The following is a 27093-nucleotide window of genomic DNA, read 5'->3' as shown; positions in this document are numbered from 1 at the left end:
CCCTTCCAACCCCATGTGATTCTGTGAGGATGGGGGGCGGTCTCTTTTCTCAAGTCACAGGCGACAGGACAAGAGGAAATGGCCTCAAGTTGCGCCAGGGTAGGTTCAGGCTGGATATTAGGAAAATTTTTTTCACTGAAAGGGTTATCAGCCATTGGAATGGGCTGCCCAGGGAGGTGGTTGAGGCACCATCCCTGGAGGTGTTCAAAAGACGGGTTGATGTAGTGCTGGGAGGTATGGTTTAGTGATGATGCTCCTTGTTTGTTGTGGGGGTGTCTATTTTTGTCAGTTAGGTTGACGGTTGGACAAGATGATCTTTAAGGTCCCTTCCAACCTAGAAGATTCTGTGATTCTTTGTGATTCCTGTGTTTCTTGAACAGAACAAAACGTGACTGGAAACCTTTCCTGGGTAGCGTGCCAGGCTGCATTTTTCTTTTTCAAATCAGAGGTTAAGTGTGATATTAGAAACTCGGCAGGAGTTTCCCAGAAGGTGCTGCCAACTCGGCGGAGGGGTGGGCTCCTGAAGAAGCAGCCCCCAGCCCCTGCCGTGCGGGTATGGGCAGGCAGCTTGCCCACGCTCCTCCCGAGCCGCAGCTGCCAGCTGGGCTGCCCGCTGGCCCGTGGCTAGCGAGAGGCTGCTGACCGGCAGGGTGAAGCATCAGCGTCGTGGCTCCGGACCAGCAGTTGGCACCATCAGAAGTCGGTGAAGCTGTAGCGTCACGCAGAGAGCAAAGACGCCTTCAAGTGATTGCTGTCATCTGCAGGGAAATGAGATTACGGAGGCAGAAATGCTCTGGTCGGAGGTGAGCAACAGCCCTGAAGGGTTTCCTTCTCTGTCCTGGAGATCCATCTTGGTTTGTGAGCCAGACCATCAGGCTGTGTGATGGACTAAGTCCTTGGAAAGGGAGTCAAGAGCCCTTTACCCACCTGGGGAAGCAGCAAGGACACACTCCCACTCCTACAGACAAGAACTTTCCCATTTTCAGCTGAGACCATGGCTCTTAAGCACCCACAGAAACAACATTTGGCTTGAGTATTTCCAGCTCCCTCTGAGGGTGGCTCTCAAGAAGGGTGTTAGAATCATAGAATCATAGAATGGTTAGGGTTGGAAAGGACCTCAAAGATCATCGAGTTCCAACTCCCCTGCCATGGGCAGGGACACCTCCCACCAGACCAGGTTGCTCAAGACCCCATCCAGCCTGGCCTTGAACACCTCCAGGGATGGGGCAGCCACAACTTCCCTGGGCAACCTGTTCCAGTGTCTCACCACCCTCATAGTAAAAAATGTCTTCCTGATATCTAATCTGAATCTTTTTTCTTCCAATTTAAAACCGTTTCCCCTTGTCCTATCATTACACTTCCTGTCAAAGAGTCCTTCTCCAGCTCTTCTATAGGCACCCTTCAGGTATTGAAAGGCCGCTATTGAAAGACCATTTTAAACTGGTCCCCTCACCGGTGGTTTCCTGCCAGCATCAGAGGTGGTGGCTCCCAGGCTCACCAATTCCTGCTGGCGCTCAGCAGGACCCGGCTGCTCACTCTTGGAGGCACCTCAAGCCTTTGCTGCCGTGTTTTCAAAGAAAAGCACGGCTGTAGCCTAGTGCTCTGCTGCCCTACTTTGAATGCTTGGTCTAAGCCTGCAAACTGCAAGATGCCTAGGTGGTGAAAACTTGCTGATGTCCCCAACCTAGGGAAGGAAGCCTTTACAAGTCAAAATACCTGGCTTGGTGCAGCTGGTCAGAGATCAGCAAGAAAAACGTCCAGGAAAGAGGGCACAGCAGGACAATGAGGGAGTAGGGCAAGACAGGAGGAAGGACTTATCATTTTCTCTTGAAAAAATAATCTCAGCTGGGAAACTACTCAATTCAAAGCATCCCTTCCTATTTTTGATTGTGGGGAAAGTAATTAAAAACCCAGGCAACTTTTAAAAATGTACCATATTGTTACCAACAAACTAGACCAAGGATCCTCTAATTTTCGGAGCTTATTATTTAGGCAGCTGAGAGGTCTGGGCAGGGGAGGGGAGAGCTCTAAAAATGTGCTGCCAGATCCAGGGGCTTCAATTCTACAGCACCTATCAGGCAGCCACGTGGGTGTCACTGAGTCCTGACGAGATGTCACCCGTACCCTTCCCACCTCTGATTCCTAAGCCAAAGCAGTAACAAGCAGCAAACCCACAGGGTCAGGATTGGTTTCAGTTGGAAAATTAAGGAGGAGTTTGTTGGAACATGCCATGATTGCAGTTGAAACTATCAGCAGGACTTGACCCATAGCTCATCCATTCTTCTATCAACTCTGAGCTTCTCTCCATCAGGTGAAAAAAAAAATCCCCGGGTGGCAAAAGGTTGGAAGGACCAGTCTGGCAGGGCAGAGATGTAAAGCAGGCCAGGGGGAAAGGGGACAGAGTGAAGTCCAAGGGCAGCAGGTGCTTCCTGCCCTGGGCAGAGGGTGCTCTTGGAGTCAGCCCGAGCAGAGCTCCATGCGTGGCAGAGGTGTCAGAGCTGGAGATAATTAGTCTGTACCTCTACAGTTTCTCTTTCAACCGCTGCTGCTACCGGGGGAGTGCAGGAATGGAAATTAGCAGGACCAAAGGACAGAACCATCACAGGCACTCAGTGACCCACCTTTGCCTGTGGATGGTGGGTCACCAGAAACAAAAAAGCTAATTGGCAAAAAACTGCGTGGATAAGCTGCTGGTGGCTGGAAACAGCACTGGCAGCTCCTCAGAGCGCAGCAATGGGCTGACCCAGTCCTCACACAAACACGGGGCTGCCTGGTGACTGCCCGAGGGCTGGGGTCCCGATGCCACCAGCTGGCTGGAGGACCTCTGGTCAGCGGGGCCTCCACGACTGCACGCACCAGACAAGCTGTCAGCCGGGTAGAGGCTGATCTATAAGTGCAGGAAAGACAAAAGTTGTGCTGATGGCAGCTTAGCTCAGTATGTACATCTCAATATCTACTCAGTATAGAACGATGCAGAGACGACTGAGGACCCCATGGGGGCTGATTTGCCAACGTGCTTAGCCCTGACACCACACTGAGATTTGAAGCTCTGTTCTCATTTATCCTCTCAATGGGGTTTCTGGCTATGAAGCTTTCGTTTTTTTTTCCCCCCACTGTCACAGCACAGGGAGTATGGGGCCAACACCCATGTAAAGCATTAATGATGGCTGCATGAAGATGGTGTCTTCCTAACGCAGGCTTTGTGTTCCATATTGAATCCCACATCTCCCCCATCACCTTGGTGTCCGTGAAGCTCCCTGTAATGCATCAGTGAAGGTGATGCGGTCGTATGTGGCTCATTTAGAAATGTCTGGGCACCCTCCAAACCCACCAGCCCTTTCCTGACCCAAATATGTTTCTGACTTCTGCTGCCATCAGTCCCGTGAAGTCATTAGCTCCGTGGAAGCAGCTCTGGCTCACGCTTCGTCGGCAGGAAGGTGAGAAAAGGTCTGATGACAGATTCTTTATATCTTGCCATACACGAGCTAAGAAAGAAACCAGGTCAATTCAACCTTCAAATTCCAGGAGGACTTCCCAGGGTGGGAAGGTAAAGGCAATCATACACATTTTTACTTCTCAGCCAATTAAGAGCTGATTTGTTAATCACCGGGGAACATTAAAAATGTCTCCTATAAGTTGAATTACATACAAATCATTCCTGTTATCCAGTGTCTAGATCCTGTACATTTTCTGTTCGTCAAAACTGAACATAAAGGGGAGCTGTGTATCCAGTTTAACTGTCTTTAATTGAAATTTGTGTATGTGCAGGAACTACTATAAAAACTGTTGTGTTTTTTTTTTTTTTCTAAAACCTTAGCAACAATGCAAACGGGTTTTTCAGCCCATCAGACAGCAGAGGGGTATTTTAAGAGCTTGGCAGTGTCCCATGACACTTATACAGGTGCACACGCTGCTGCTGGAAAATGTCAGATTTGGGAAGCTCCGGGTAAGGAGGGGAATAAAGTGGGTCCTGGATTTGTAAGAAGCCCCATCCCCATCTCAAATGTGGCTTTTCATAGAGTGTCTCTGAAGTACATCACCCAGTGCAACTGGGATGGCAGCAGTGAATTGCTCCATTTTCTGGGAGATGGCTGGTGGGGGCGGCTGCGCTCCCCGTTTCTCCTCTCTTTCCCTTTTCCAAGGCACAGGAAAACATGATGCCTCTGTAAAAGGATCGATCCTAAACATTTGAGAAAGCAGCCTCGCGCTTCACCCCTTGTGTTTACATTGTGGTGCTGTGCATTAATTCAGGGGGGATCCCATTGTGCTGCCTCAATGTCAACCTCTGCAGCCTGGGAGCATACATCACCCAGTGCAACTGGGATGGCAGCAGTGAATTGCTCCATTTTCTGGGAGATGGCTGGTGGGGGCGGCTGCGCTCCCCGTTTCTCCTCTCTTTCCCTTTTCCAAGGCACAGGAAAACATGATGCCTCTGTAAAAGGATCGATCCTAAACATTTGAGAAAGCAGCCTCGCGCTTCACCCCTTGTGTTTACATTGTGGTGCTGTGCATTAATTCAGGGGGGATCCCATTGTGCTGCCTCAATGTCAACCTCTGCAGCCTGGGAGCAGTAGCTCTACCTGCTCTTAATTTCCTCAAAAAAGGCATCACCAACTTATCGAAGAGGAAATCATTTAAAAGACTCCTTTAAAAATAAACAAAAAAACCCAACAAAACCCCCCAGAAGTTAACATGCTAAGAGCTCTGTGAGCTCTACCTGCTCTTAATTTCCTCAAAAAAAGGCATCACCAACTTATCGAAGAGTAAATAATTTAAAAGACTCCTTTAAAAAAAAAACAACCACAAAAAAACCACGCTAAGAGCTCTGTAACCTGGCTCTTTTTACATGACATTTCCACAGCAGGGCACAGACCCAGCCATGCCTCTCCTGCACATGATCATGCCTTGTCCCGGGCGGACAGAAATAGGTGCATCTTTCCACGAACTAAGCCAGCCAGTTCCCATGTGGGGCAGCCAAGAGCTATTTTGGAGCCCGGCCGTCACCTATTTGTCTGGTCCCAGCGCTGACGTACCCTTAGAGAGATGTGGGGAGGCGTCCCGTGGGGCAGAAGGGACGGTTGTGTTCTGTACACTGGTAGGAGGTGGCAGCACTACCTACCGTGACAATGTGCGGATGACATGAGGCACCGCCAGCACCCTCCAGGAGAGATGCCCAGAGAGCCACAAGGGAAACGGTGCTGCAAGGGAGTATTTCCCATCATTTGGGATTCCTGGAGTGAGACACCTAAGCCAGGATGGATTTCTCCAGCGTCCCAGCGGCTGCAGCCCTCCCCTGAGAGAATTAATATGCTGCTGCTGCTGCCTGATCCGAAAGAGAGATTTAAAGCCAGGTCCCCCTTCTCCCCGAGGGAGGATCTCTTGGGGTCGAGCTCTCCTGGTGAGGCTCTTCTGCTCAGCGTAAATAATTACTCACTAGCCCACAGCAAGAGAGGGGAAAAAAACCCAAAAAACAACCCACAAAAAGAACTGAATTGCTCACTTGGCGATGGGAGCACTTGTGGGGGGAGCAGGGCTCAAACTCCTGCTCTAGTGAATATTGAATTATTTATGCGCTGCTGAAGAGCTTCGAGCAGGAGGGACCGGGTGATGGATATCCACCTCTGCACACACACCCCCCAACCCTGCCCTCCCCTTTTGAGGGGTTAGACGTGACATGCGGGGGGGGCTCCGCAGGGAGGATGTGGGGGGACAGGGTCCCACGGCGGGTCATGCATGTCGGGGTGTCACTGCAGGGGGACTTGGAGCCTGGCACACACTATGCAGCAACCACGTAGGAAATACAAGTAACGAGGGGTTTGAAAGAGCTGTGGGATATAGAAGAGTGATGTGGTGAGTGGAATTTGGGGAATATATACATATATATATACAGGGGAGCCCTCAATATAAGGACATGGACCTGATGGAGAGGGTCCAGAGGAGGGCCACAAGGATGATCAGGGGGATGGAGCACCTCTGCTAGGCGGACAGGCTGAGGGAGCTGGGGTTGTTCAGCCTGAAGAAGAGGAGGCTCTGGGGAGACCTAATAGCAGCCTTCCAGTACCTGAAGGGAGCCTACAAGAAGGCTGGGGAGAGTCTGTCTACAAAGGCCTGCAGTGATAGGACACGGGGGAATGGCTTCAATCTGGAGGGGAACAGATTTAGATTGGAGATTAGGAGAGGGTTCTTCACTGTGAGGGTGGTGGAGCACTGGAACAGGTTGCCCAGGGAGGTGGTTGAGGCCCCATCCCTGGAGATATTCAAGGAGAGGCTCGATGAGGCCCTGGGCAACCTGGTCTAGTTGGGGGTGTCCCTGCTGACTGCGGGGAGGTTGGACTAGATGACCTTTGGAGGTCCCTTCTGGCCTGGACAACTCTATGACTCTATGAATTTAGCCTCAAACTGAGCTCTGATGTGCAGAGAATACTTGGAGGTTCGTTCCTTGCTAACTCTGTTTCTTAGCCCCGAGCCTGGCTCCAAGCGCATCCCTGAGAGCGCTGCAGCCCCCGAGTTTGGGGTTTGTGAGTGTCCCATGTGGTGGACTCAGGTCACTATGGGAATTCGGCCTTTGGGAGCTTAGACATTGCCGCAAGCGGGAAGAGGACTCCTAAACCACTGAATGACTTAGGAGTGTAATTTTTCTTTCTCCAAATCCACTTTTTAGAATCAGACATGGACTTTTCATTGAAATCCCACCCAGCTCTCTGTGCTTCTTGAGCTCTGCCACTTTTATAGACCAGTCTAGGGCTTTTTGAACCTGGCTATTCAATATTTGGGTGCTTGCAAGCACTGCCAAACCTGACCTTCCCCTGCACTGTCGTCCCAGGTGCTTTCCTAACTGTTAACTTTTCAGAAGCCCCCCTCCCTGAAATACAAAGGCAGATCTTCACCCCCCGCAGCTCCCTGCATGACGGGTTATCTGCTTGCCCTCCCCAGCCTGGTGCAGCTCTAACACGTCCTGTGTGACCGACACGCCGCTGGCTCCCAGGGGCATCTTGCCCAGGAAAGGGAACAACCCTGCCCTCTCCAAATGACCCCCAAGGCTGGAACTGGATGATCTTTAAGGTCCCTTCCAACCCGAACCATTCTATGATTCTCTGAGACTTCCCCCCAGGACAGCAGCACCCTCAGCAGACCCCTGGAACACACCACGTCCTGCTGCTCCTCCATCACTGCTTGCTGTCACCTCCCGGGTAGGGGGGTCCACGGCTCTGTGGGGCACGGGGAGGTTGGAGTGGCAGGGTTTGCCCCTGACACCGGTGCACAGCTTGTCATGGCCATGATGGAGCTGGGATGTGCCGGGATGTCAGGTCAACTTCTGCCCTTCGTGGTCTGCCTGAGGGCCTGACCCTGACTGCAAAATCACTCTCTGGCATTGGCAAATGTCAACGTTACCTGAATGAAACTGAATTCCCTCCAGTTGAGAGAGTTTGCGATGGATGGAAGTGAAGTGATGGCAAGTAACGACAGCAAGCCCAGGGCAATTATTCCAACAGAGATATAAATCTCCATCCTCCAGACTTCCTCCTCTACCCAGATATTCATCTTCTTCTCCACAGCCTGGCATGACAACGAAGGTGTGTTAAAAAGGAGCGCTTAGGAATAGAGGAACTGAATTTTATCTGTATTCGTTTTGCTTTTGGAAGCAGGTTTCCTGGATGAACACTGGGTCCCATTCACACCTCCAGCGCTATTTGCCTATTTTGGGAGGTGTGGAAATGCTCTGTTATCCCACCACCATTTGGCCAAGGCTAGACCTGATGTGAAGCCTGCTGGGAAGAACTACTGAATGCTCTCAGCTCCCACAGCCCGTAACCACAGCAGCAAGCCCCAAAGTTGCATTTGGAAAGATAATTAGAATGAGAAGTCAGTTTAAAGCCATGAAAACAAATACAGATGCTTGAATATGCAGTAGTCTCCTAATAACCTTCATTTTAAGTGCATTTAGGGGGGAAATTGTTCATACTAATGCAAGGGAAGATGGGTTTTATGCTGCATGGCAAAGAGCAACATTTAGAACCGTTCTCTTTAGCCCATTAAATGGGTTTAATTTACTAAACAAAGATGTTGCTAGAAAACAGGAGGTAGAGGGGAAATGAACACAGGATGCTTGCCCGAGATTAATGTGCGACTGAGGCAAACGAGAAGGACCTGCTGAGGGCTGGAGCTGAGAGGCTGGAGATGTTGTTTGACGGGTGCTTTGAACGGGCACTGCTGCTGAGACCAACCACCCCACTCCCTGCTGCCCCCACGGCCCCTTCCCTCCTCTCTGGTGGGACAAGCATTTGGAAACACCCAGGCAAATATCCCGGCACAGAAAGCAGGCTGGTTATGGGGTAATTCCTAGATTAGGTTCCCCACGAATTTTGTGCCATCGCAGGAGGGAGGTGGGGGGGTGGAGCAGGGAGAAGCCAGGGGCAGGAGAAGGGCAGCATCATATTTGCCCATGGCACGGCCAAGTTACTGAGCTGGCTGAATCACCCAAAGGTAGCAATCCCATGCTGGATAAACACTGCCAAGGGTCTCAATAAGGCAATAAAGTCCTTTTCCATTTCCTCCTTCTCTTAGACTATGACCAGTCCTTCACCATCATTTTGCCAAACTCCTTTGCCAGGCACACTGTGATGAGGACACACCCTCCACAAAACAGAACCCCCGGGTTATGACTTGGTCACTCCAGCAGGCACCTACTGTGAAGGTCAGTGCAAGCGAACAGGGATCTCCCAAAATCTCAGGAGAAAAGCTGAGGGGAACTCTGCGTGGATGGGGGCATGCCTGGTACCTGGTGTGCCCCCGTGGAAGAAGTGCTCCTACAGATAACAGCTTATTCCCACTGGCCCACACGTGCTTTGGGAAGTGAATGCCAAGATATTAAGACCTCTACCCAACACCTGGATGTGTGTAGAAGAGGACTACAGGCGCTGACCTGGAGAGTACCCACATTACCTGCTTGACGGCCATCTCGATGAGTTGGTAGCGGTGGGAGCGGCGCATGGGCAGGCAGAGGCTGTAGACGGCGTGCAACGCCGCGCAGAAGAAGCTGAGGAGACCAATCTGCTTTCGGTGCTGGAGCCACTGGTCGAGCCAATCTGGAAAGCGCCGGTATTTGGTGCCGTAGTAGAGCTGTGAGCAGGCTGCCAGCACCCCGGGCAGGTAGACGAGGGACAGCATGACGTAGGCCACGCAAGGCAGCGTTGTGTTGACCACCTCGACGGGGATCTTGTAGAACTTGTTCTTATTCTCCCTGATGTAAGGGTGGATGACCTGCCGGACCAGGTTGTAAGTGAAGAAGCACAGAAAGAGCCCCAGAGCCAAAAAGGTGGGGATTTTCCAGGCTGGCAAGAGGCGCAGGGGAATGTTCTCGATCTCACGGGCTGACGCCATGCAGCCCATGTCCACAGGGGTGAATCCCATGACTTGAGCAATCTCTGCTACAGTGCGCTTGGCTTCTTGGTTATTTGAGCAAATCAGAACCTGCAACGAACAGAAAGATACATATAGGGCAAAGAGAGACCAGGCTGCTGGGGATGAATGTGTTGGGAGGGATGCTGGGCTAAAGGGGGCCTAAGTCATGCCACTGAGCATCACGCTTCCTGGCAGGCTTTCTGATGGGGATCTACCATGGCTACCAAAGACCTCTCTCCTGGACAGGTTGCTTTTCATGTGTGCACCACTGGTTTGTTTTACTGGCTGTGTTTAGATAAACAGACAATTGAATAATACTTTTCACTTGGGCAGAGGCTCCAAAGACTACAAAGCGTGAAGTCCTCCTTTCTGCCCAGGGAGGTGGTGGAGTCACCATCCCTGGAGGTATTTAAGAAATGTGTTGACATGGCACTTCAGGGCATGTTCTAGTGCCCGGGATTGTTGGTTTGTGTCTGTTTGTGGGTGGGTGTGGTGTGTTTTTGGGGTTTTTTTTTGTGGTTGGACTTGATGATCTCAAAGGTCCCTTCGAACCATGAAGATTCTCTGTAAGTGAGGGTACTTCATTTCTGATCTAAGAAACGGAGAAGCTATGGGGTGGATGCCATGGCCAGTGCTCAGACCCCTTCTCTTGGAGCCTAAGGCCATTTGCTGATGCTGCCAGACCTCAGCTGCTGAAACAGTTGGGATTTGGCCCTTATCAGAAGAGGACAATACCTGCTTATTTCCATCCCTGGCACCTGACTGCAGCGTCCAAGCAGAAACCACATTAAACCCTTTGACCACTGTGCAGGCTGGGAACAGGGAAGCCAAGTACTCGGCGTTGGATTCTTTGTGATGGTTGATCTCCGTGTTGTTACTAACGTCCACCAGGATCTTGCCCGCCAGCACATCAGCCAGGTCACAGAGGGTGGAGTAATGTTCCCTGAAAACCGCCACAAAAATGACATCCGTCTTCTTCACCGCCTCGACCTGGAAAGTGACTTCTGCTGCAGAGGGGAAGAGGCCGGCTTTGCGCTTCGGGTTGCGGCTGCCGACCACCACCTTGAACCCGGAGCACACCAGCCGGATGGCCAGCGACCGCGCAAAGTCCCCACTCCCCAGCACCCCGACGGTGCGGCCGGCCACAGGTGTGATGCTGGGCTCACCCTCCGTGCTCCCATGGCCCAGGAGGGGTTTGGCCATGTCTCCTCCGGACATCCTGGCAGGAAAAAAAGGGAAATGCAAGTTTATTGTGAAGCTCTTGCAGAGGCCCAGAACAAATCTGCACTTAGGGGGGAAAAATGCCACTTACTTAGGCTACTTGAACAGAAGTGCACGTGGTTTTGGTCCCAGTAACCCGGGACCCATCTGCCAAACCCACCAGCCAGTGCGCAGTAATGTACAAGCACCATTGGAGGGGGACAGAACACCGTGCTGGGCTGGAAGGCGAAGGATTTTAGGAAGATTTCCCCCGTTTGTGTGTTCCAACACCTGCTGGATGCACTTATCCACCTTTTGCTGTTCTTCATGCTGGCATCTCACACTGCAAAACCAGGGCAATGCTGACAGAGACCAGGACCAGCTACTCTCAGACCCCCGTGGAGCTACCAGGCATCTGAAAATCCCAGGCTGGGGGTCCATGGGGATCCCTGAGCCCATGTTTGGGAAGGACGAGGGGGTGCTTCTGCTTTGCAGGAACAGAATGAAGGCAGGGAGTTTAAGTTGAAATGAGAGTGTCCTAAAAGTGGTAAAGGAACAGCCTCTGCCTGTTCCAATATTCGGGTCTGGCAAGTGCTGTTTACTTCAGCTCTTCAATGAATAATGAGAACTTACTTGTGACATTTAAAAAATATATTAAAACATGATGGGATTTGCTCATGAAAGATCTTGATGAGCTTTACAAACGTTAATGAATTTTGCCCTGTAACACTCTGCTCTCCGCAACAGATTAGATATTGAGGCCACGGAGAGGTTTCGAGCAGATCAATAAATTCATGGGCAGCACACCATCCAGCTCTGGAGGACAGAAGAAACTCAGGCAGGGAACTGCCAAGCTGCTCACAGGCTGTGCCATCAGCAGCTCAAATCTGCCTTCCGGCTGAAGGAATGGCAAATCTGCCTTTAAGGAATGACAAATTCCTTAAGGGCAGATTTTTAAAGGGCTTAGGAGGTGGCCCAGGGAACTTACACACCAGGACATCTGGCTTTTATGTTGGGCACACTGGTAGGGATTATAATAAAGACCACAATGAACAAGCTCGTGATATACTGGGGACTGAGACAACTTGGTTTTGGCAGAGTACAAGTAAGTACTTGCCTTAATTACAGTCAAGTTCTTTCAAAGCGAAGGTGACCGCTCTGATGGGGTGACCTGGTCCCTAGCACAGGCTGTGTTTTTCATAGGCTTTTGGAAATGTCCTTCACCCAAGGCTTTTCTGGGATTGGCGCAGTAGTGGTGCCAAGGGGAAGGGCACTTCTGCATGAATGGTTACCAATGGGGAACAAAGAGTAAGAAGAAATAAATAGTTTTCATCATGTGAATAGGTTATCAAGGGATCTCCCCGAGGATCTGCGTTATTCAACATGCTCATAAGTGATCTGGGAAAGGGAATGAATATTGAAAAGATGGAGCTTGTCCATGATGATTTAGGTCAGTCAATCTTCACTGTGAAGAATCTGCAGAAGGATCTCCTCATCCAAAGTGCCTGAGCACCAAAATTCACTACTGACACGCCAAGCACTGCCTGTGGGCACAACCCCCCCTAACCATACGTATACATTAATGAGCTGTAAATTTGTTAAAACCACTCAATAAAAAAGATCTGAAGGTCACAGTACCCTGCAAATCCCAGCTAGGTGCTCCCTGTCAGGCACACATCAAAGAGAGCCTGAGTTACTGGGGGAGAAGATCTCTCATAGAGCAACCACGATCTCTCAGCCCCGCTCCTCATGGAAAGCATACAGAACACCTTCAGCAGATGGACCTTGAAACTATAATCCCCTGTTCTGGATACAAAAAAATGGTGGCTGCAGTGACAATACTGTTCCTATGGCAGAGGTCTCTCTCCTCTCCTTGCCTCTCACCAAGCACCCCTCGTACCAGAGACTGAGGATGTGAGCTGCTGGAAGAAGTGCTCTCAGGAGAAAACAGGTGCCAAAGAAAGGTGTGATGGCTTCTCCCCTTTAATAACACCTTTCTTCTGCTCTCCACGTATCATGTAGACTTTCTTTCATGCTCTTAGGTGAGTAAAAGAGTCCTGTTACACTCAGAATTACTCATACTTCACTCTGAAGGTCTCTGCTTCTGCTCCAGACCTGCAGAAGGGTTTGTGTGCCGCAAGGCTGGTTTGGTGATGCTGGCTGTGTGTGCCCGGGCACACACCCCTGCCTTAGGTATATTCCATGTTTATCACAATCACTAGGATGTTTCACCCAGGAATTAGTGGGAAAAGCACACAAAACAACACAGAAACCACTCCTATCCCACTGCATCAATCCATGCGCTGAACTGCACAGTGCAGCCCTGCTCACTCCACGGACGAAAAAGAGGGAACAAAACTAGAAGAGGGACACAGGGAGAGAGTGAGAGAGGTGATGACAAGGACTGTCACCTTGGAAAAGAAACACATGGGTGAGGAGGGAGAAGGGAATGCCTGGGATTTCTCGAGGTGAAGAGCAACCTCACAAGCAGAGCTCAGGCCAACAGGAACTCTGGAGAACAATATAGACAGACCAGTCCTCTTCATCCACAAGCAGCTGTACTGCAAAAAAATTAAAGTAGCTCTATCTGAAAAAATGTTGGGGTTTTTTTCTGGCCCCTTCCTATCAAGATGCTTTATCAAAAACTCACTGCTTTACTTTTTAGAAACCTTCTTGCTTCACCTAAATTTATTAATGGCCAGAACTATTTGTTCTAGGGCCAGCCCAACGAGCTTTCTCTCCTACACCACCCTTCCCCTTGTCCACCACCTGTACCCACAAAATGTTATCCTGAAATAGAGAGGCGCATCTCTGCCTCTCAGCCAAGGGGGCAGAAATCAGCATCCAAGGTAACAAAGTGGTTGTTACCCACAGACTCATTCTGTAATCAATCTAAAGCACCTCAAAAGCTTTCTCTGTGCTTCCACAGGGATGCAAATTTTGCTGCAAGCAAATTTTCTTGTAGCGTGTTTTCTCTGTCCTGTAACTGCCACTGAACACACAGAGAGATTCTGGCAACGTTTGGAGATAAACAGCGTTGCTGTCTCCTGTTATTTCAACTAAAGAGGCTGACAGAATTAAATGGCCTTTGAAGTCAGTGGGATACCTAAAAAGTAAGAAGCCCTCCAAGTGTTTTCTGTGGATTTTGGTGTGATTATTTCAGTTGTGCTTTGCCTGTGGGGGCTTTGGAGCAGAACCCGTCCCTATTTGCCCAGCCCTTGGTGGGACGGCAGCTCGGTCCCTGCTGCCGGCTGCCACCGTGGGTCCCGTTGCCATCACTGCCACACATCAAAATCCTCCCAAGGAAGGGGAAGAACATCTCTCTTTCACCATAAACACATTTCACCAAGACACATGCCACGGTCTCTGCCTAACAGATGCCTGGAAATGGAGTGTCTGATTAGGCAACAGCTTTTTTCACTTCTGTATCTCCATGGAGCACACAGACCCTCCTCCCCTCCCCGGCTCCCCACTTACCACCTTCTCTCTGCTTTTTCTGCACCTATGAACAATGTGTTACCTGCTTCAAACCCTCCCTCCCAAAGCTAATTCTTCATGGCAAGGTCAACCCGCCCGGAGTCAGCGCAAAGGGCCGTGGCCAGGATGCTGGGGAGCCCCCCGGGGGGGCAGAGGAGGGCAAGAGGAAACACCCCGGCGCTCGGACACATCTTTGGCACGCTGCAGCCTTAGATAAACCTCATTTATTGCTCTCCCCTATCAAGGAAACTCTACCCCTGCGGAGTTATGGCTTGTGCAATTCAAGGAGATGGGTTTCTCGCCGAGGAAGCTACAAGATGATTTAAAGCACAGCCCAGTGGAAGAAAACCAGCTTCAATCCTAACTGGGAAGCAGCTCCTTAATTAAAATATCTCATACAGTGTAAAGCTGCCCTTCAGCCAGCCTGTTAATGACACCCTTACATCACTGGGTGGGGATGCCATGGCCTAGGCTCTAGCACGCTGGTTCCTGGGTGCAGGACAATAGCAGTGACACCCCACCAAAACAGGCCAGAAGGCCACTCCTGCCCCACAGGATGGGACCAGACAGACAAAAGCTGGGTGAAACGAAGCAGTTAAATCTCCATTGCCCAGGCAGAGGGAGGGAGGGGCTCTTGGAGAATTAAAAGCGGGGATAATTCGATGTATTTTGCACCTGAGGCTTGGCAGGGCCTGTTAGCTTAGGCGCAGCGCCAGGCAAACGAGGTTTTTCTGCCTCTCTGCCCAGGCTGAGCGGCCTCGCTGGGGTTTTGCAGGCGGACAGCCGTTCTGGAGGGGGCCGGGCTGCAGGAGCCCCTTCAGGTGTCTCTGGGCCCGCAGCAGAGTCAATCTGCCAAACAGATCACCCCCCACCGCTAACGGGGACCGGCTCGGGCGTTATCCTCTTTGAACAGATGTGGGGGACCCAGATACTAGTGATAACGGGGCTCTAGCAAGTTTGCCTGGGAAGACCCTGATATCCTTGATGATGCCTTTAACAACGAGACCATCTTTTCGGGCCCCTTTCAGTTCCTCTGGTGCAGGAGGATAGCCTAGCTGGTTCCCGTAACTCACAGCCCATCCGTGTCTGCGTTGCAAATCCTAAAGAAGGATGGACCCGCGGCGGCAAGGGACGAGCTGCACTTCAGTTCTGTCCAGAAAAATCAAGACCCATTTCACTACCTTCATATTCAGATTTATCAGATAAAAGACAACTTAGTTTTACAATAACTCTAATAAGAAAAAAACAATGTTTTAAACATACCGCTATGTCGAACTGCGCTGAAGAACAGGACAGCAGTCTCCCAAGGAGCTCCAAGTAATGGTCCTGTCAAGTGCAACCAAACTGGTTCCTGTTTGCACAAAAACTCATCTGTGAGCCCAGCCTCGTGTATGGAGCCTGAGCCAGCAGTACTTTGGCTAAAACACGCTTTTATGTCTTGTCCCGAGGTCAGGTTTTGTTTAGACCAGCCACAACTGAGTCTTGAGTATCTGTGGATTCAGCCCAGTGCAGGTCACGACAGAGCCTGCTCTGTGCTTCAGCTTCTGCTTTAGGGATTATTTGAGATAAAGCACATGATGATTATCTACATCCCCTAATGAGCCCATGGGTTGAAAGACCAGGAAGCCACAGGAGGAATCAAGTGATGCAGCAGAGCCCTTGGGTCAAGTCATTGCAGAGGAACGTCCCTGTTCCCTCTGCACCAGGACCATCCCTTTGAGCTCTGCCAGCCATGGCTGGCACCCAGCTCCATGGAGCATGGTCCCACAAACACACACACCGGAGGGACAGGGGCGATCTCTGCCCCCAGGGGACTTCCAATCTGCATGGAGGGACCTTTGAACCATGAAGCTGAAGCCCTGCAGCTTCTGTTTGCAGAGCCCTCTGCTCAGTGCTGTGCCTGCTGGCATCTTCTGCTGCATTAACCCTCAAAAAGCCCCACCTGGAAGGAGTGGTTCAACACCTGAAGTCTCCATTCAAGTCTTGCTGTGAGCAGAAATACTCACTTTTTGGCCACAGCTGTTTTGTTCCCAGGGAAAATAAAACATTTAATTCTCTTTCCCACACCCGAGGCACCCCTCTGAGGAGCACAGCGAGTACCATGTACCTGTTGGGACTGGAACAGATTTAAGTAAGGAAAGGGCTTATCCAAAGCTGCTTTAACCCCAACTCCAATGCACCTTCCAGGAGACCTTTCAGTCCTGCCCAGGCTGAATGGAAATAAGTCCTCTGCTCTGCAGGGCAGGGGAGGAATGGGGGAAATGGGGCTCGCTGCCTCTTCCCCTCTTTCTCCTTCCAAAGCAGAGTTAACTCCCTGATGACGCAAACCAGGAACTGGCAAAGGGAATGAATCACCCCTTGGTATTCCTTCAGCCAGAAAAGCCATGTTGCAAACCTACCTGGGATGCCAGCCAGGCCATAAGAATGAGGAAACACCAGGAGCTGGGCTCCCCCCAGCCACCATCCTCCGTCCCCTTTGTCCATGGGGCAGAAAGGGCAGGGAGCACTGATGGAGAACGGGGCGGGGGGCTGTTCATCCCACACCTGTACCCCCGCGGTGGGGAGGTGGGACAAGGACCTGCCCTGGGGGAGATGGTCCTCCCCTGACCAGGCATCGCCGGGTGCTGAGGCTGTCCCCTGTTATATGGTGGGTTCAGACCTGCTGTGGGACCCGCGGGGTTGCTGTGACCCCAGACCTGCTGTGGGACCTGGGGGGCTGCTCTCACCCCCAATCTGTCATGGCCTCCTGGGGTTGTTGTGACCCCAAACCTGCCATGGACTCCCGGGTTGCTTCATGTCCCACCTGCGCCTTGCATTCACAGGTCCTCATCTCCCCGCCCCAGGGCAGGTGTTTATCTGATTATCTCATTTATCAGGTGTTTACCTGTAAAACTACTTCCATAAGCTCCTGCAGAGCCCAGCTTTCTCCCCTCTATCTCTCCATCCCATTAACCTCACCGCTTCCTCCCTTACCCCCAAAGGACACGGCAAACGATTTGCCCCCTCCTCCTCTGCAGACACATTCTGCATTTGGAGAATGGCTTTCACGTCTCCCTTCAGCTTTTCCTGCACGAGTAAAACCCAACTCTTTCCTCAGAGCTGTTATTTGCTGAGTGTCCAACAACTCGGCCTCTCTTCCTCGCTCTCATTTTTCTTGGAGGATGCCCAGAACTGCATTTTCCAATCCAACCCCTAAAATGCACCGGTGGGAGGGGAGACGCCACTTCCCCAATGTGCCACTTCTCTTTCTTCACCCCAGCACCCTGTTTGCTTTTGCACAACTGCGTGACACTGGTGACTCATGGGGCAGGGTGCCCATCACCCCATCTCCTGGCTCCCCCCGCAGCCGTCGCCTCGCCGGTCGCTCACCCGGTGTCCACACGGTCACTCGGTCCTACCTCAAGGACATAATACGTGCCCTGTTTTTTTAGACCAGCTCTCCAATTTGTCACAAACTTTAATTCTTTGCCCCCACCCCAAAACATTTCCAGTCCCTCCCAGCTCAGTGTCACCTACACGTTCAGTACGTGCCTCCCGACCCCATCACCGCTAACGAAAACAGGGGCTGACAGGCACTCACCCTCCCCACTCCCTGCGCCCTCTGGTTTAAACATTGATAAATATTGAGGATGTTGTTTTTTGGAAGCCAGGGGTGAAGCCAAAGACACGTCCCTGACCACGGGATGTTCTTCACCATGACCAAAATTCAAAAACATCTTTCAAAACTAGGGAAAGCGGAGGAGAAAGGGCTACCAGGATTTCCAACTGGGGCAAAAGAGTCTCCTTTTCCCACACAAGCTCAGACATTTTGGCTACAGTTTTCCTACAGAAACACATCCTCCTGTGGTCACTGTGCGGGGGCAACTTCCCTTCCCAAGGTTAAATGGGCAACATTAATGCTGAGCTGAAAAATCACCCACCTACAACATGGAACTGGAAAACAAACCTTTGGCTTGCTCTTTTCATCAAAACTATGTACTTTTAAGCACAGTCACCAACCAGTTCTGCCATAGGTATTCCCAAATCTTACCACTTCTCTGCTCTTCTGCTAAAAGATCTTGCTGCCTGTGCCTGCTGTGTTGATATAGACTAATGACAAGGATCTGCCCAGGAATAAAACATGATAAAATGGGAATCTGAAAGTCTGGGAAGCCCGGAGGTTTCGCTGTAAGGCCATGGAGAGCACAGACCTGAAGTGAGATGGGGTTTTGCTAGAGCAGTGCTGCTGCCAACGTAGCACACAGGGCTTTATCTGACTGATGTGACTCTGAATAAGAAGGTTATTTTCCCTGCTTATCATCTCACAGTTCTTAAGTGACATAAAGGGATGGTTTACAACAACTTCAGGTGCTGTACTGAAGTCCTATCTGGCTTCTCCTGCCTCCTTTTGGGGTCTTAATTTGCTTGCTGCTCTTACTGAGTTAATGACTATCTCACAGTGATTCACCCATTTCTGAGCCTTCCCCTCCCCGGAGTGTGGGGAGAGCGGGGAAGCAGCCAAAAGCCCAGATGGTGGAAGCTTCTCAGGTAGATCTAATAACACCCTGCGGCCAGACACGATGGGAGGAGGTGCTCCTGCCTGAACCGAGCTGGGGAAAATCTCTTCTGCTCCTCTCTGGGCAGCCTGTGCCGTTCTGCTGGGAGCTCAAGGGCTTCGGAGGTGGTGAGACCTGACTTCAGCAGCCACCGCAGGGAGCTGGCAGGCTCCCATGGCTTAAAACCTCTTTAATTCCTTCCAGGAAAGACACAGTGGAATTGCTCTGTGTGTGCATGAAAATATTTGGATTGGCTATTCCTGCGCCGCAGCCCCCGTCAGAAGGATCTCCAAGATCAGCACTCCCTCGCCTTTCTGATTTTGCCTCTCCCGGTGACTCAGAGGATGCACAGGACCATCCCGGGGGACAAGATGGCCCAGGAGGCAGCGCGGGGTGGAGGGAAGGCACAGCTGATGGCATGGGGTCAGCCTGGCTCCTGCTGATCTCTTGCCTTCCTCCCTCGGAGCACAGGCACGGCACGGGGTGCACAGAGGTAGCTCTGAGCCAGCCCTGAATATGGGCAGTGGTGAAAACAGGGCGTTCTGCCCAGGAAAAGTCAACAAAGCTGGTGTAGGGCCATGCTCTGCTGCACATGCCTTTGCCAGCAGCTCCCGGGAAGCTCCTGGGAGAGATGGGGCAAACACCACCAGCTGACGAGGTGGCCCTGTTCAGAGATCCAGATGGGTGGGAGGGAGATGCTCTTCACCGAAAGTCACCTCACTGCCCTGAGATGTTGGGATCCCACAGCACTCTGCCTTCCCTCTCCCATCCCTGGCTGTTTGCAGAAACTTGCCTTTGGGCTGATGCCCCAGAGAGCAGATCCATCTCTCTCTGCCCAGGGAGCACAGGGCTATTGCTGGTCAGCCTGGGGAGAATTCATCTCGTCCCTTTGTTGAGGGACATCAAGCTGCTAATGTCTTGCTGTTTGTGTGCCATTCTGGCCATCTATTTTACATTTCTCTCTATTTTTTTTCATTCCTTCAAGCAGGTGATGAGACCGACAGGGGAGAAGAAGAAGACAAGATGCCCAGAGAAGTTATGGATGCCCCATCCCTGAAAGTGTCCAAGGCCAGGCTGGATGGGGCTTTGAGCAACCTGGTCTAGCGGGAGGTGTCCCTGCCCAGGGCAGGGGGGTTGGAACTAGGTGATCTTTAAGGTCCCTTCCAACTCTAACCATTCTAAGATTCTATGAAAGGACAAAGAAGAGGGAGCGTTACTGACCTGAGAGGAGCTTGAGGAAAAGCAAGAGAAGGCAGCAGGTGGCTTCATCAGGAAAAGACCACCGAAGGACAGTGACTACGGTGATCACACTGCCTTATGAACATAGCACTTGTCTTGCTTGAGCTCCTGGGGGCATGTTCAAGGCATGCCATGGACATGCCTGCTCTGCTGAGCGGCTGTCATGGGCAGGAGATGTGCCTGGGAAGGAGAACACCTCAGTTTAAAGCAGCACCAGCAGAAAGTATCCTTTCAGATACCACTGTATTGCCTTCCCCCAAGGACCCCAACGAGACCTCTGTGTGCTGGCCGAGTACGAGCACCACGTGTTTCACCACCGCTCAGGAGAGCCATCCCGTGCCCAGCTGCACTGGCTGCTGCAGAGGGAACTGAGGCCACCTGCCTGGTTGGTTCTGTCCACCTGGGATTCCTCTGTGATGGTCTTTAATGTGTTTTTTAAAGCCAGCTTTACTGGAGCACTGCCTCCCGCACCCACCTTTGGCAAGGACACCCTCGCGGTGAGAAGCTGATTTATTCTAAGAACTTGAAGTGACGCATGTTGGTATCTACTAGTGCTTGCGCGTGACCAGGAGTTGGTATCAGCATGCTGTGGCGGTGGACGCGTTATCTACAGACCCTGGAAGCCTACAATCCATGGGGAGCTCTCAGGACATTTTTTTCCAAAGACTACATTGGTGTATTCATACCAACTAAATGGAAATGCACACGCAAACGTTACCACAATCAAGGCTCACTGAAAACCCAAGAACCTGGAAAAAAAGGATGGGAGGAATTTCTGTCTCAGTTCCCTAAACCCTGGGCAAAATTTTCAAAATGCTCAAGTGATTTAGGCCCCCAAAGTAGCTCAGGGCTTTTGGAAACAGGACATTAAGCTCCCACATCACTGCCATGCTTTCAAAATGTTTTCTCCTTTCAGCTACACCACATTTCACTCAAACTTAGACGAAGATGGGAAGCTGCTTCCCATCTTCTGTGGGGCTGCAGGGAAAACTACCCTATGAAGAAGCAGTAACTTAGAATTTGGAAATAATTAGCATTTGCCTCAGCCGTGGGTTTGACAAAACGCTACCTCTGATCAGTGAGGGTGAACTTATAGATAACAAATTGGTGGGTTTTAATTCTTGGTATGTGTCACCTCTTCCCACAGTGGGGGGACAGCCAGCATGGCTGGCCTGCTTCTTCCACCCACGGAAAAAATGTGTTTCCCCTGAATCTAAACCTGCTCCTATTTATGGGTGTGATGTTAACAAGGTCACAGTCAAAGCATAGTTCCTAACAATAAAAAAGCAAAACAAACCAAAACCAAAAAGCAAAGCAAACAAAAAATAACAGTTATTATGCTTTCAAAAAGCATGTTTTCCTGGGGTTTGGTGTGTTTGTTTTTTTTTTAAACAAAGACTTGTTGAGTCATCAACATTTTCTTCTTTGCAATTATGGAGGAAATCAAATATGTGCAGTGATGGGATCTTGTATTACTGTACGTTTGTTTCACAGCAAATGTGATTTTACAAGAGGAGAAAACTTAAGCTTGATACAGTATTTAAATCTTGTTAGCCCTCCATCTCCCCAGCCCCCAGGAGAATTGATGCTGGAGGCGTTGGCCTTCCTCTCCTGCTGTCTCTCAGTTCTGGTTTCTCGCCGGGGGAGGCATTTTCCTGTGCGTTGGTTTTATTTAGACCACACCGAGGAGATGATCTGGGGGCCTCGGTACTGGTCCATCCTCTGCTGGGCTCAGCGGGGGGTGGGCATCACCAACACCACCGCTCCCCCAGGCCCCCAGTGTTTCCTCAAAAGGGCCATCATGGCCCTTGGCAGATGTCACACCCCAGCCAGGGCCAGGGGACAGTGGTCCACTCCAAACACAGCGACAGGTGGTGTGACCTGGGGTGGGACACCACCTGTGAGATGGTCCTACTCCAAAGCCACCTCTCCTGATTCCTTCACAGCTTTCACCTGTTGATGCTCCCACATGGACCAAATGCTGAAGTCCCCCCCCATGGATGCTCTAAATACCATTTATAAGCCCCTGTGTGGGTCCAGAAACTGTGTAGCCTCTCCCTGCTCACCTCTGAGGGACCATGGGCCCTGGCCAAGATTTTTTTTAATCTGTCAAGTGTCGATTCCTCCCTTGCTGGAAGAAGCCACCCATCTACTCAAATCCTTTGGCCAGCTGAGGCTGGAGAAGTGAAACCGGAGCTCCACCTGCTCTCTGGGGGACACACAGCTGTCCCACCACCCCACCCTGCTCCTGCTCCACATCACCAGCTCCACCTGGAACGGCAAAACCTGCCCCGTTTTGTACCCGCTGCCAGGGGGTTTCCCCAACCTCCCGCACCCACACCGACGGGTCCGGCACCCACGGGAAAGGTCCCCCCAACCGACCTGCTGGGGACGAGCATCCCACCAGCGCCCGCCCGCATTTGGCACACACCGGTCCCCTCCGACCTTTCCGGCCGGGCCACGGCCCCAAACCCAAATCAACGCTCGCACCGAGGCGGCCAGGGCCGACACCGCCCTGGGGGGCTGCTCCTGCCGCCGGCCCGGCCCCCTCTGCCCGGGCCCGGGAGAGAGATCGGACCCCGCTCCCGGGGCCGCAGGACCCAGCGCTCCGCGGCGAGGAGGGCCGGAACGGTCTCCCCGAGCGGGGGCACCCCCGGCGGCGCCGCCGAGCCGAACCGAACCGAGCCGAACCGAGCCCAGCCGAGCCGAGCCCAGCCGAGCCACCCCCGCCTTGCACTGCCCACCCGGCCCGGTCCCGTGGCCGCCGGTTCGAGCCCCGCCGCCGCCACCGCGGCCCCCCCCGGTGGTGGAGTAGCTCCGCCGCGCCGTCCCCGCAAGGTCGAATCGCGCCGTGGCCGTCCCGTCCGTCCCCTCCCTCCCCCGTATTTCCACCCCAACCCCCCCACACCGTGGTGCTCACCTCTGCGCGGCGGCGGGAGGGCGAGCGGAGCTGTCCGGTGGCGGTGAGCCGGTACCGGTGATGTCAGGCCGCCGGCTCCGCCCTCCTGCCCATGTGCCCGCCGGCCGCCCCGCCGCTCGGTACGGCACGGCATGGCATGGCATGGCATAGCCTGGCACGGCCCGGCATGGTCCATCACGACTCTGCACTGCCGGGGGTCACCACACGGCCCGGCACGGCTCAGCACAGGGGGCCGAAGGGGTTGTCCCATCGGTCCCCAAACCCCAGCATGGCCGGGGGGGTGCCGGTGCCATCGGGATTTGAAGCCTGCACGGGGAGGGGGGATGTGCAGCCCCTCTGAACCGAGCCTGGCGTGCTTCACTGCCTCTGCAGCCTTTAGGAGGGTTTTCCTACTCTCTGGGTCTTTGCTGGCTGCCATCCTGGCATGACATGGCATGGCATGGTCCAGGTCAACATGGTCCATCAGGGCTCTGTACAGCCAGACTCACCGCATGGCATGGCATGGCACGGCATGGCCTGTCACAGAACAGCCCATCATGGCTCTGCGCACCCCATGGCCCAGCACTGCCCACCCTGGGGCTGTGGGAGCGCTGAGCCCTCCAGCCCCACTCCCCATCCAGGTGGCACGGCCACGGCGAGGTTAAACACACACGGAGGGGAGGGCATCGCTGCCAGGGCTGCTGCGGTATCCATTACAGGCAGGAGTCGGAGGCAGACCTTAATTCTCTATTTATAATAAAATACATTTCAGGGCCAGGCGGCGTTTCATTTTAATGGGAGGGTGCGGCTCGGTGCGCCTCTGGCCGTGCTATCAGGGGCTGCGCACTCGCTCTTAAAAGCTGTGCCACGGGGTGTGGAGCAGATAATGGTCCTTACCCCCAGCTCTGGGAAAGAGCTGTCCTGTGGCAACCACCCCTCACCCAGCCGCACCGCCCTGCTCCGATAGACCAGCGAGAGCTGGCACTAAAAGTAGTGTTTTCAGGCAAAAACATTGGATCAAACCCACAGGGATTTTTTTCTTTAAAAAAAAAAAACCCCGGGGGTTTGTGCCAATTTTTTTGCGCAAAAAAATTGGCACAAACCCCCGGGGTTTTTTTTTTTAAAAAAAAAAAAAAAAAAAAGCCTTCTGGGGCTTTGGTTCACTTAGTAAAGGGGAAGAGCACGGAAGCGAGGGACCCGAAGGGATTGTCCCATACGTCCCAAAACCACAGCATGGTTGGGAAAGTGGTGGTGTGATCTGTTGTTGGAGGGATGTGTAGCCCCTCTGAACCCAGCCTGACGTGCTTCTCCACCTCTGCAGTTGGGATTTTCCTGATCTCCTGATGTTTACTGCCTGCTGTCCTCTCTGTGCCTGCTTTGCCTGAGGGATGTGCATTCCTGGGATGAAACAAGCTCCAGTTCTTTCCCCTCTCCTGGGCAGGCCGTGGTTTTAACCATCTCAGCCCATTCTCACTGCTGTCCTCTGTGGGTATCCCCCCCTCTCCGTGCTGCCTGCAAATGGGGCCAGTTGCCAGCTGGGGCCATCCTGGCTCAGAGGGGGGGTCCCCACTGCCTCTCACATCCACCCTCAGATCCATGGGGTGAGAGATGCAGAAACCTGCTGATGGGGGGAGGCTGCAGCGAAGACGTGGGATGGCTGGGGAAAGCTCGTGTTGGTGGCTCCTGGCACCAGGGCCTCAGCTTCAGAAGCTTGGGATGTGCAAGCTGCAAACCTCAAGATGCTGCGAGTTCCCTGGGTATTGGGGAATACCGGAGAGGTGAGAAAACCTGTCGGCGTGGTTAGGAGAGGGAGGATCATTGGGATAGCTGGACTTCATCCTGCCTTCATGAAGTCCATCTGTGACTCAATGCAGCTGAGAGACCCAGATTACTCCTTACCCGCTTCTTCCCTGTTGTGGCCTCTGCCTCCTCATGTGTATCTTAATTATACTTAATTTATATGCCACGGTCAGCCCTTGGTGGAGACTGAAGGAAAAAAATCGTTGAACTCTCCTGCGCTTTCTGTATCTTGTTTCCTACACTCCCACATTATGTAAAGGACAAATTTTGCCTTTTCATTGATTTATAGGACCCGTAGTCACTGCCTTGTTTGCCTCAATCATTGCAATTCATTTAACGTGACTCCTCTTTGGTCTTTCAGGTCTCTGTAGAGCTGTGGTTGCACGGTGTGGTGGGTCTCCCTCTGTACCTTTCCCTTGCATGGGACAAGGCTACTGCCACATCATTTCCTCTGGGATTCCTTTATCCTGAAGCAATGAAATGTACTTTTTTTTTTTTTTTTTTTTTTTTTTTTTTTTTTTTTTTTTTTTTTTTTTTTTTTGAGATTTCACTTCTTTTTTGTAGAATAGCAAAGTTTGGAGTTTTTTCCCCCATCATTTTCACCACAATATCCTCTGCTTTTCCACTGTTCGGTCACAGAGAAGAGCCTCAAAATAGACACCAGTTTTATACCTCTTCTCAAACCCATGGCCAGCCCTGTCCAGGCCACCCGTTTGCTGGATGGTTTGAGTCCTGCAGCTCCATTTTTCCTGCAGCTGTCTTGGTCAGTCGCTAAAGCCTCCCCAGATCCCCTACTGGTTGCTCAAAAAATGCCCTTGGGAACCATCTTTCTGATGAGGTGACCTGATGTGAGCTTGCAAAGTGGCTTCATTTCTCTTCTTACCCAGAGATACCCAACATGCCAGGCTCGTGCTGGACTTGGCTGGTGTTTCTGTGTGTTAGATAATCTGGGTTTTTTTTCCCTCTTTCTCCTTGCTGGTCCTGAGCAAGGGTTTTCCCTCTGTCAGCTGGACCATTCTTCTCCCAGCAGTGGTCTTTCCTGGCCCATCACCCGGTGGTTGGAGCCACAGCTCTCCAGCAGCACCATCTGTGATCCCATGCCCAGCTGGCTGTGCCCCCACCATCCCCTTGTCCATGGTGCCACCTGGGCCTCCTCCTCCTCATCCTTCCCCACAGCCATGGGGCTGGGCAGTTGCTTTGGATCTGCTGGGGGCTGGGGCTGGCAGGCTCCACTGGTGCCCATGTGCCAGCCCAGCGTGGCATGGGTGAGCAGATGAACCTAAGCAGCTCCTGGCTGCCAGGCCAGGGAGCCGTGGGGAGCCCCCCGCCTTCCACGCCGTGTCTTGGGGCTCTTGCTGGGATGGTTGAGCCATCCGAGGTGGCCACCTGGAGGGGTGCCACCGGGCCAGCTCACCTCCTGCCCCATACCTAATCAATAAGGTGGGTCACCCTCCCCTGTCCCAGGGCATACCTGGGCATTGCTGTACCCAGACACCAAGGTGGTGGCCCCTGAGCTCCCCCTCCATGCTGCTCCCCCCTCTCCATCTCCTGTGGGTGCATCACGGAGACATCTGTGAAAGCCCAAGGGCTGGTGTGCACCGGGGGCCACAGGGGATGCACCCGAGCAAGCGCCACGACAAAGGCAGAGCTTGGGGACACCATTTCACCCTGCCACCTGCCATGTCACAGCAACGGAATGGCCCCTGAAATTCAGGGGCAGTACACGAGCAAACTTACCGTTTGCAAACCAAACCTATCTGGCGGGACAGTCCACAAACGTGGCTCCTCCTTTCACCTTTCCAGGGCTGCGTTTCGGGCTGGAAGCTGCTCTCCTGGGGTCCAGCGATGCCTTTTGGGTTGGGAAATTGGGTTCTAAGCACAACAGGAGATTCAGTGCTCCCGATTGGCACCTGCCCCGGCAGTGCTGAGCCCAGGAAGGGTGGGCTGAAAACGTGCCTGGACGATGGAATTGATAACGTGTGGTTAATTATTGCCGGCAAGGGGAGGCCAGAAATGACTTCGGCGTGGTTGTGAAAGACAGAGAGCACGTGCAGGGGGAATGAGCTGAGGGGCTGCAGGGGTGGAGAAGCCGCCACGGCTCTGTGAAGCCAGTGTGGGGCATTTGTGGGGTGAAGAAGTAGCACCTCGTGTTGTTCCTCTACTCTACGGGGGGTTATCTGGAAGTTCTGGGGGGTGATGCCGAGTCCTGACAGCGCCTGGCTGTATCCTCATGGAGCTGTAAGGAGGGAGCAGGCTGAGTGGGCTCCAGAAATGCCAGTGAAATGCCTGAATTTTGGAACCAGGCTATGGAGGTGAGATGTGGGTGAGTGTGGGGTGGCCACAACAGCCCTGCATGGACGCTTCCAGCCTGAGCATCCAAGCATCCGAGCATCCATCCCTTCCACACACCCAAGGAAGCCCAGATTCAGCTTCTGGACAGACCCCTGGACCTCCCCTGGGGGTCTGGCATCATCCCCTGGGGAAGTCGATCGGAAAGCACAGTTAACACAGCAGTACCAGAAAACGGCTTCCTGCTGCTAA

At 52.5% G+C, this 27093-nt stretch overlaps 1 protein-coding gene and 1 long non-coding RNA gene across 7 annotated transcripts in view; both read right to left on the bottom strand.

Moving 5' to 3' along the window:
• STEAP3 (STEAP3 metalloreductase) overlaps positions 1 to 26562 on the bottom strand; it is a 31681-nt gene extending 5119 nt beyond the window's left edge. The window contains exons 1-6 of one of the 6 annotated variants that reach the window (XM_014939324.1): positions 16187 to 17097; positions 15343 to 15430; positions 15153 to 15228; positions 10138 to 10621; positions 8944 to 9471; positions 7393 to 7557 (exon numbers count right to left, since the gene is read on the bottom strand). In XM_014939324.1, coding sequence (XP_014794810.1) covers positions 7393 to 7557; positions 8944 to 9471; positions 10138 to 10621; positions 15153 to 15228; positions 15343 to 15430; positions 16187 to 16465 — 1620 coding nt within the window. In that variant the 5' untranslated portion in view covers positions 16466 to 17097. Of the gene's footprint in view, positions 1 to 7392; positions 7558 to 8943; positions 9472 to 10137; positions 10622 to 10714; positions 14072 to 15152; positions 15229 to 15342; positions 15782 to 16186; positions 17098 to 19835; positions 20063 to 22773; positions 22932 to 26289 lie in introns of those variants that run through there. The other 5 variants (XM_014939342.1, XM_014939333.1, XM_014939366.1 and 2 more) reach the window with 5 other exon arrangements.
• On the bottom strand, positions 3764 to 5190 carry LOC106886448. Its single transcript, XR_001411658.1, has 3 exons — positions 4718 to 5190; positions 4553 to 4580; positions 3764 to 4283 (listed from the first exon to the last, which is right to left on the bottom strand). It is a non-coding gene; the product is annotated as an uncharacterized LOC106886448 (long non-coding RNA).
• Positions 26563 to 27093: the final 531 nt, after the last annotated feature.

The sequence above is a fragment of the Calidris pugnax genome, unplaced genomic scaffold, assembly GCF_001431845.1.
Source record: "Calidris pugnax isolate Ruff unplaced genomic scaffold, ASM143184v1 scaffold21, whole genome shotgun sequence".
Classification (NCBI taxonomy): Eukaryota; Metazoa; Chordata; class Aves; order Charadriiformes; family Scolopacidae; genus Calidris; species Calidris pugnax.
This window is presented reverse-complemented; position numbering and strand designations above follow the sequence as displayed.